Genomic DNA, 10,756 nt, shown 5'->3' with positions numbered 1-10,756 from the left:
AGTTTCGTTTTTCGTTGCACAGTTTGAAACCCATCGTTTTCACTTAGTCGTTGCCCGCCATTGTTCATATGTTTAAACCCGTTTTGCGCGGGAATTGAGCACTCAGTCATAGTTAGTATGTCCGACTCATCCATTGATCGTTTTGGTAGTACCTCATCACACAAATATTCCATCACTCATTTATTATTATCATATTATATTCTTATATTGTTCTATGAATAGTCTACCGTTTATTTATTACAAATTTCACTACCGAATTTTCACCTGACCGCCATTGACCGGAAGAGGAACTTCATGAAATAACGCGATTAAACATACATTAAATATCATTCGAATAAGTGTTGTTTTTTTAAATTCTGAATAACATTGAAGAATACATATAAATAAAACTTGAATTGCATCCGAATGTGTTGTATATGTTGCGTCAATCAGATGGTACGATGTCTGATTAACTGGACAAGTTGTTTTAATTACAGAGGGGGTAATCACGTGATGATTAAAGTGAAGTCAACATGGCGACTTCCATGCCGAAACAGATATTTTTCGCCGTTATATACCACGTATTACTCATTTTTAAATTTGGTAATGTCGCCAAAGTCCCAGCCATATCAGTAAGAAAGTGATCCGCGTTAATTTCGTTTTATTATTCGCTCTGACTTTTATTCAGCATTTATTCGCAGCACAATTTCTTATTTGGAGCTGTGATTTCTTTGTTGCACAATATCAAAATACATTAGATTGTTGTGCGTAAATATGACAATATTGAACTGATATTAAAAAAACATACATATGTTCAACTGATCGGAAATAAAGAATAAGAACAAGCAGTAGAATAGTGTACTGTTCGTGATGCTATATATTTTTGGAATTAGAAATCTACAATAACTCGGGGAACGTTATATACACGTTATTTCACTTCAACCGAATGTAGAAGTACCAGTTATTCTTCGCGCATAAAATAAAAAGAAAACTGAATGAAATTATGAAAAGGAATTGAATCGTTTCATTTTAAAGTAATCGCAAGGGAATACAAAAACAAAAATGCTCAAACGCGGTAATAAAATCAAAACTTGCAAAACAACAACACACATTTAAAATTCAACATGTCTTAAGTTTATGGAGATGTCTCAACAAAGAAACGTCAAGCAAATCAAGCTGATTCTTGATAAATATAATACCGGAAAACGAGAAAATGTACGTCAAACAAGTTTCATAGTACTTTGCTGATAAATGACTGATATAAAGCTACACGATATATTAATTGTGTCATGTCAACAGGAAGTTGTTTTATCAGTTAATGGTTGGAGGAAGTTCATATCGCTCGAGGTAAACTATAAAGCCACCATTTCTTGTAATATATAATCAGATTAAAAACAAACGAACAATTTCATACAAATATATACTCCATTTAAGACACGAATAAGCAAAACACATATTGAACAAAGAGGAAGAGGAAGTAATTATAACGTTATGATTGACACATCTAATGTCAGAAATCAAAGTCATTCCCGTTACAAATCAGGCGTCGTAGCGATTATATTCCATACTTTTGTTTTACAATGGAGATATAGAGGACTGAGAAACAGAAAAACAGGTTAGTGCCTTATCGTTGTGTTTTTTATGAGGCACGGCCGTTCTTTTTGTCTAAGACTCATCTGTTATATTACACAACGATACGGCATTTACCTGGTACTCTATACATACATATCACTCAGTGGTTTGTCTATTTTCCAGTATTTTATATTCAATATTGGCGCCGAAAACAAAAAGACGTCAAGAATGCATGGTTTCTTTAATGATGAGTTAAAATGCCCAGCATCACTATCCTATCTATGAACAGACCATTGTTATGTTAAGACTAACTGTATTCAGTTGCATTGGAGCTACGGTGACATATTAAACTTGGGCAGTTTGTACCTTCAATGGGCATGTAGACTTCCCATTTTTGAAATGTTGTTTCAAATGTGCATGTACGATCTTATTTTTACCTTTTTGTCAAAATAAGTAAATGAAAATAGGAAAACCTTACAGACACTTGACGATTATGCGAAAAAACGTTCGCGTCCAACATGAGTTAATAATCATACGTACATTTTCGCTGGAACATTGCTGTGATTTGCACAGGTTTGGTAACAATGTCTTCATAAACGCTAATTGTGTGATTTGTCTTATATATTAATACAAGCAAGTATCGTTTAGTAACGAAGAATCAGAGGCAGCAGGAGCCGGCTCACATTTTTGGGTTTCGTAATACATATTATATCGAAAATTATTATAACTTATCAGTTACTTTTGAGAAGGTATGCCCGCTGCTGCAATAAGATTTACTCACGTTTAGTTTGAATACTTTAACGGTGAAATCTGGAATATAATAAACAGTGTTTTCAAACTATTTGTGTTGCGTTATGGCAAACAAAATGCGTGAGTTAACATCAATAATAGGTCCCAAAATACATAATTTAATTCTTATTCATACAAAATCAAAATACATGTGATACAGTGTTATTATTTGCCAGTTATTTACATTTTGCTTACTCCAGCAAAGTCAAATGGAAATGGCTCTGATTTTGCTTAGTCCATTAAAAGTGTGAGTACTCTGTCAATCCTATATTCATAAATTAAGAAAGTTATTTAACTTTATATAGTATAAACAAGTATTTAATCATTCAAAATGAGGTCAAAAGCAACTTGAGTACTCTGTTATAACACGGTATTTAAATCGATTAGCTCTTGCACCAAGTCACGCATATCCCATCGATTACAGATGTATTTGAACAAGTGAAACCCTTCTGTTGCAATAAGGGTCTTTCGTCCTAGTTTATCGCTTACTCTTTAAGGCATGATGAGTTGCTTATCACGAGATGTTGCTATACTTCACTGAGTTAAATCAGGTCAAGACCGCCTGGGGAGAAAACCCTTGATAAAATGTTCTTAAATTAAATTTAACATCCGGCTATTTTACTGGGTCATTATTTTGCTCCCCATAAGTAAAATATATATATATATATATATATATATATATATATATATATATATATATATTTGGGGAGCATATAGCTGCCAGTTTTGAGTTCCGTCCTTACTTCCTAACTTCCGTCACACTTGTGTTCCAGTTTCTCATAGCGCTTCAATATTTTACCGATCTCTTACATATTTGGCATGTAGGTATCTTGCGTGGACCTCTACAATTTGGTGATGTTTAAGGTCACTGCGGTCGAGGTCAAGGTCACTGAGGCTAATAATATATTTTTCCGTCACTAATTTGTTACAGTTTCTCATAGCACCTTGAATATTTTTTCGATCTTTTACATATTTGGCATGTAGGTACCTTTCATGGACCTCTACCTTTTGATGAGGTTTGATGTCACTGGGGTCAAGGTCAAGGTCACCAAGGCTAATAATAGATTTTTTGTCACAATTTTTGTTAGAGTTTCTCATAGCGCCTTCAATATTTTACCGATCTCTTACATATTTGGCATGTATGTACCTTGCATGGACCTCTACCTTTTTGATTAGGTTTGAGGTCACTGGGGTCAAGGTCAAGGTCACCGAGGTTAATAATAGATTTTCTCAATGTCACACTTTTGTTACAGTTTCTCATAGCGCCTTCACTATTTGATCGATCTCTTATATATTTGGGATGTAGGTACCTTGCATGTACCTCTACCTTTTTGATGAGGTTAGAGGTCACTGGGGTCAAGGTCAAGGTCACTGGGGCTAATAATAGATTTTCTCAAGGTCACACTTTTTCCACACAATTAAACCATATATCGACAAATCATCATTGGGGAGCAACCATCAGTTTTACTGATATCCTTGTTAGATACAAATGTCACTAAAATGGATATTCCAAACCAATATAAAAAATAAATAAATAATAAAAGAATAAAATAAATAAACCACAGATAAATTTAAAGTGGTATATCAACCATGCTTCAATGATAGTTATTTACATTTCAATAAAAGCATATACATACGTAAGTCCGCTTTACTGCCATAAAAAAAAGTAACTGACAACTGTCATAATGAAATACATTACAAGTGTACATATATAGGTACATTTCGTATTTCTTAATAAAATTATTTTTTAACATAAAACAGAAGGAATTTATTTTTGAGTAAGTGCTCATTTGATATTTCGTTGTTAATTGTTGGTAATTAACAAGTCTTTTATCATGTATTGAAGAAACCACTAAGCGAGGCATACAGATAACCAAATACTATTGCAAAGCAGTACAACGATATAAAGCAGCACACTGTCAACGAAAATAAAAATATATAAAACATGCAGTATATAATTGCATACTTATTTTCATTTTTGTCAATGAATGAAGTTCCAAAGAGTTTATTTAAATGTTTATTTAACAACATTCATTAGAAGATTGGTGTCTCCTTCTTCACGAAGTGTAGTATCTTGACATACTTGATAGTGTGGTTATACATGGATCAATGTGCCAGCAAATATAGTATATCTGTTCGAACTTGCATAGAACGTGCTCGATCCATGAGAGCGCGCCCAGACCAGGTCTCCAAATGCAAGCGCTGCTGATATCTGCATAGTCAAACATGGATAATTACCGGCGAAATCGTAGTTAGTCGACCTCTGTAATGTCCTGCCTCCATGCACGATTTCAATCTCAACATGTTTCTTACCATAAACACAATACTGGACAGTGAACAGATACATTCCAGAGATCGAAGCTGTGAATTTGCCTGTAGAAGGATCATAACCCTGCCCTTCGTTTACCTCAACTATCGGGAAGACAACATCCTGGCCGCTTGATAGGTCTGTGGAGCTGGCCGTAATGCGCGCACGAAAGTAAATTGTAGGGACTTTTAGCGAATCTGAAATAAAGCAAATATATTCTTTACAAAAACTGCAAAGGCACATATGAATATTGTATTCTGGATTTTGAAAACTCTGTAATATTTCAAATGTTACAATGTGTTTGTTTTTCAGTAAAATAATTGTTGCGGTTAAAAATAAAAGAGACTAATTATGTAATCATAAATGAGAAAACAATCAGCTATAGTTTATGAACCGCTAATTGAATAATTAAAATAAAAAAGTAAAATACAAATGTCAACATGTTCCTTTTATAAAAAGTCATATTTGATTTTATATGGAATTTCAACGTGCGTGCATATTTCTAATATTAGTAGTCAAGATAATGATTATGCCGCCCTATCGCTTCATTGTTTTTCTTAATGACGCAATAGCTATAAAAACCTTTTTAATCACGCAAATGGATGAGTGTTTAGGTCTTTAAATGATTATTAAATCATTTGGAAACTTAAAGTGACATATTGACGGTAAATAAAGGCAATATTTTGAACATCAAAATATTCTCGTGTTTAAGAATATATTAATTAAGTAACTATGACAAATTGAAAAACAAATTATTACCTTAATTGTATACGTTCATTAAACAATGTTTTGATACATCGATATGAATCTAATAGAAGTATCACGCAATGAACTAGCTTTTGAAAAAACTGACACTCATGTACTGGTAAAAACAAGGCTAACCCCGAAATAATCATTTCAAAATCACATTACATATCACTCGTTATTATCTAAATAAAACTACGATTTGTCAATAAAATGGGCTAGCGTTGGTTGTTCCGAGTTTAAAGCGTTTATTTTTCAGCAAAACCTTGAAAGTATTCGATTATCTGTGTGCTAATAGGATTTTACACTGCTCACTGCGAGATCATAATTATTTACATGAAAACGTGATATTTTAAATATTCTCAGCAGTTTGCGTCTCTTAAAAAAATGCATTAATCGATTTAAAGAATATATATATTAATTTTATCACGGTGAAGTGTTTGTCGAATGTCATTCCATCCGGGCACGGCTAGCTCGACTCATATAGTGAGGGGATCGAATCCTAACATAATATTTCACATTATATTGGAGTAAACTAATGCATACAATATTACGAGGTTACAATTTTGAGTTGCGATTTGTTTATCAGAGTATATAATAACCAGTAACGCGAACGTTGAACGAGTGTTTATTGTTACATTGTACGTTATACATATCTTCGCATCGTCGCAACAAATCGCATTTCAAATTGTATTACCGAGAACATGATTCCGTATGAACAAATATATGTATTGTTGTTTATTTTTTCAAATGCGTGTGCATATCTTTGAGTATGTGCCTAGTATACGATCGTGCAGCAGTTTAATAAGCATATCTCCATAATTTAACAATCGTACAACATGATCGCTACCATAGTGGATATTTAGTCTATTTGTCTGCTTTTTTATTGGCGACAGAAAGTACAATTTCAGTGAAAATATGAAACAAGCAAAATTTGTACTGGAGTGAAAATAAATATAAATTTGCAGCAACATTTTGATTAATTAACCATCTGTCATTTTTATGTTATTCGACTTGTATATTACATTTCTTGAAAAACGTTGTTAAGTTTTCATATTTTCACCATATTTGGTGATAAAATTTACTGGGTATGTCTACCAGGTAACTACCAGTTAACTATAAATAACAAAAGTAGATTGATCATCATCGTCACGTGGTAAACCCAGGAATGCCAATTGTGCATGCGTAGTGAATTATATAAATCTAATACAGAAAATGATCACTCGACTAGCGTTATGTATAGTGTGTATATCGTTATTTCACCTATTTTCGCGATGTAATTTCGATTTCACATCGCGAAATTTTGTTACCAAATATACTGAAAATATTAACTTTTTTCAAGTAATGTAATATACCAGTCGTGATATTTTAATCAATATAAACTAATAATTGTAAACAAAATCGGTATTTTAGAACTTTTCTCTTATCGTCATTCGTGGTTGACAGTCCCTTTAAATGTATTGTATAATTGTGAATTTTACTTGGGATTTTGTGTTGATATTTAATTATTAAACATATTTGCGTCACTATTTGCATTCGATTTTTATGAATTCTTGAAAAAATAAAATAAATCAAACACTGAAGTTAACAAATATTATCCATAGCGCATGCTCTGCCCTTGCAACAGTTTGACCGAGCGCATGCATTTATTTAATGAACATTCCACTAATCTTTTCAAATCAATAACACTTTTAATAACACCTGTCTGACAGTCTTACCTTTAAGAACGCGGACTTCATTCACGAGTTGCTGTGCGGTCACCGAGGCATTTTGTTTTATCTGTGATGACGTTTCAAACATTGCAGCTAGCGTCGAATTCATTACATTAGATGAATTGGTTATAAAGTCAGCCAATCTAGTTTCCATTTCCATTTGTCTCTTTTCCATAACTGCCAGCGAAGACTCCACTTGCATTTTTCCATCTTCTAATTGTTTTAGCGCATCCACAACGTTGGCGTTCGTTTTCAGTATATCTTTCAGAGTTGTTTCTAGAGCAAATTCGTTCTTAATAACTCTTTCTAATAAACGTTCCTCATAGTCGTATTTCGAGCATATTGGGCTCGATGGCTCTCGTGCACACATGGCGACAATCACATTCAAAAGCAGGCACAAACTCTTCTTCTGAAGCTGCATGTTTGATTTGTGTTAAAACGTCTCCGAACTACGCAATTTATATATGTACCATATGTCTGTACTTTATACTACTGGAATATTTGCATTCTACATACAGGAATCGTTATCTTAATCACGAAATCATTATAAACATCCGTGACATGTTTTGGGCGTTTGCGTAATCATTTATATTTATGAAATAGTTCACAGCACAGTTTTTTATTCAAATTTTATCTAAGATTTACAGCCGGCACGAACACGTGTACCCTTTCTTCATTTAATGCGAGACTGAAACTGTATTTTTTTATTTCACTCTCACATATATACGATGCATGATAAGCAAGGATATTTTGCGATATTTTGAAAATTATTGACAGTTTTGTGTATCTAAAAACGTAACCCATACACTTAAACTTCACGTATTGTTTATATTCTTTGTCCGTCATATCATGTATTTTTTCATATTAAAGCATTCTCAATACAACAACAAACAAGATGTGTTTGTGAAACACTATGCCCTCCAGTAGGTATTTGAACTTTGACATTGAATGATGACCTTGACCTTTCACCACCCAAAATGTGCAGCTCCATGAGATACGCATGCATGCCAAATATCAAGTTGCTATCTTCAATATTGCAAAAGGTATGGCCAATGTTAAAGTTTGACGCAAACCAACAAACCAACAGACAGGGCAAAAACAATATGTCCCCCAGACTGGGGGGCATAAAAATGCGCGTATGGAAAACCATATGATCTCTGTCTTAACTCATTCATAAAATATATAGTGTTTTAAACAAATTAATGAAAACAACAATATATGAACATCTCTATACATAAACACAACTTTGATCTTATTTTTGATAGTATTGTATGTATTAAATAAAACCAGTATTTTTTCTTCCCACCTTTTTATCATTTATCATACCGTATAATAAGAGGCGGACTATACGCGGACGATACGTTACAAATAAAGATTGCAGACTATGATTTTATTTATTTTCATGCAAACACGTAATATATTTTAGGCAATGTTGAATAAAGAAATCGTTTCATCCCCGCAAATATATAAGATAACTCATAACTTGTCAATCTTATTATTTACATAAGCATATCGAATATAGATTAAAATATGTGTCGTTAAATTAAAAAAATAGATTTTCTAAAAACTGTGATATTTAAGTCAAAGTAAACTAAACTAGCAAAATTATTTAATACTTAATTAAACAGAAAACTATAATATTAATTACATGGCTAATGTGTGATTGAAAAAATCATTTAACGAATAGATAATACAAGCACACAAACATGTATCTATGAATGTGTATAACGTGCTGAAAGGATGGGGCGTTAAATGGCAACGGTATAGCGATAGGCTACTGAAGTAACCATGCGGCAAATTTATATGAAGATTGATAAGTCATATTTACTTTACCTTACAGTAGCGGAATGTCATTTGCAAAGTTACAGGACATTTAACAAAATCGATTGTGTTTGAAGTTAGCTTATTTAAGATATTAAGACTAATTAGCCTATACAGGCTGTGTATATTAGCACACTGAATATACATGCTAAAATTCTTAATAGGTTGCGTGTTTCTTCCTTCTTAATACATATATTAAATCTGTAAAATATACTAAATAAGCTGACTTCACAAACGTTAAAATCGATATTTGATTGAAACAACTGTATCAATCTAGTCTGGCGATTTCAGTCTGTTATAGAGTAATGGAATATTTCACATTTTGTGTGATAAATCTTGATTTAATCTGAACGTTTTGAATTCAAACCAAAATAAAAAAAACCTACAGTATGTTTTTTTCGTCTTCGCTTATCTCTGCTTAAATCGATTAGAACCTGTCGGTACTAGGGTGGAAAGCTGCTCAAAAATAGTGCGTGTTCATCATTTTGATCAACAGATCATCTTGTTGCTAGACATATTTAAAGTAAAGTTGCCAGAAATAAAATATGTTGTTCTCACTTCCGCATTTTCCTTTGAAGCCATTAAATTCTTTCTTATTTATGATCTGATCAATAAAATGTCACCTTGTTATTGGGCTTATCACAAAACAAATACCAAAGGAAATAATTCCAAAGACACTGAGAGTAATAGTTTTTGCACTATGTTAGCCCATACTGTTCTCTGAAGATATATGAAGTTTTATCTAAGTATATTCAATTGGAATCTAATCATAAAATTATAAATAAAAGTTACAAAGGACATTTCTTTTCTCTATCAAATCAAAAATGTAATGTACATTTCAATACCAAAAGAGTCATGCTCCATAAAAGAAAATTTACTGACAGACAATTACTCTGAAAATCCCTATTATATTGTTATGGCTGTTGTTAGTGATGATCCGCAAGCGAGGCGGAACAGAATGAGGGAGAAACGAAGGATGGATGATGCGCTTACTACTTGCATTTCGGGGGCATATTAATATTTCGATCAAGTTAAAAAAATGATGATTTGGGTTATGCTTTGTAACAATTAAGGTAATTTATTTTTTTAAGTTTGAACAAAAGGCACTATTAAAGTCAAACGTCACCCAAACAATATGAATTTTGCACAGAATATTTTAGCCAATGCTGTCTCAACTGATTTCAAAAATGGTTTCGTTCTATGGTTGAAATGAAATCTGTAAACAGTAAAGGCGTCGCTTTTTAAATCAATTCGAAATGCAGTTGATACTAGTGTTTATTTCATTTCATCGTGCTTTAGAAAAGCACATTCAAGTTCATTAACCCACTAGGTAGTTTATGTAGTAAATGTAAAACTATTAATTGTTATTTATATTTGATTAGAATTATGAAGCTTATTATTTAATTATTTATAACTTAGATTGCTTAAAATAACTCTTCAACGAGTGGCAGGTCCATAAAAGTAATTTAAATTTCTTATTCTCAGAAAGTTCCAAGATGGTAACGCAGTTGTATTCCGATCTTCGTCTACCTTTCTATGTGTTCATGATAGGTGTGGATTAAGATAAAAAAGCCATGCTATGTGCCGACTTATCTGAAATGTGTGTGAGATAATTTACCACGTGTTATACACAAAGGTATATTGGCATATGTTGTTATAGTTTTCAATATAATACAAGTGTACGCCGAATGGATTACACGAATACATGTTTACCAGATAGGACGTACATCTATGACAGCTATATGCTACCATATTCCTTATATGGTTATAAAGAGGCCTTGTCAACATCCCAGAAGTAACATATTCGCAACATAATCATGACAATTATGAA

General features: G+C 32.6%; 1 protein-coding gene across 1 annotated transcript; it reads right to left on the bottom strand.

Moving 5' to 3' along the window:
- Positions 1-4,390: 4,390 nt before the first annotated feature.
- LOC127834040 (uncharacterized) lies at positions 4,391-7,578 on the bottom strand. The gene is made up of 2 exons (XM_052359601.1): positions 7,111-7,578; positions 4,391-4,845 (listed from the first exon to the last, which is right to left on the bottom strand). Exons 1-2 carry the CDS (start codon positions 7,523-7,525, stop codon positions 4,436-4,438), a joined length of 825 nt encoding a protein of 274 aa, XP_052215561.1. The 5' UTR covers positions 7,526-7,578; the 3' UTR covers positions 4,391-4,435.
- Positions 7,579-10,756: the final 3,178 nt, after the last annotated feature.

Source organism: Dreissena polymorpha, chromosome 6 (assembly GCF_020536995.1).
Source record: "Dreissena polymorpha isolate Duluth1 chromosome 6, UMN_Dpol_1.0, whole genome shotgun sequence".
Lineage (NCBI taxonomy): Eukaryota > Metazoa > Mollusca > Bivalvia > Myida > Dreissenidae > Dreissena > Dreissena polymorpha.
The sequence above is the reverse complement of the archived record's forward strand: the minus strand, read 5'-3'. Positions and strand labels throughout refer to the sequence as shown.

Excerpts from the sequence above, each read along its gene's own strand:
- LOC127834040 (XM_052359601.1), bottom strand. The coding sequence starts at position 7,525 with ATGCAGCTTCAGAAGAAGAGTTTGTGCCTGCTTTTGAATGTGATTGTC. Across the intron at positions 4,846-7,110 it reads TGAAGTCCGCGTTCTTAAAG|ATTCGCTAAAAGTCCCTACA; the intron begins GTAAGACTGTCA and ends GCTTTATTTCAG.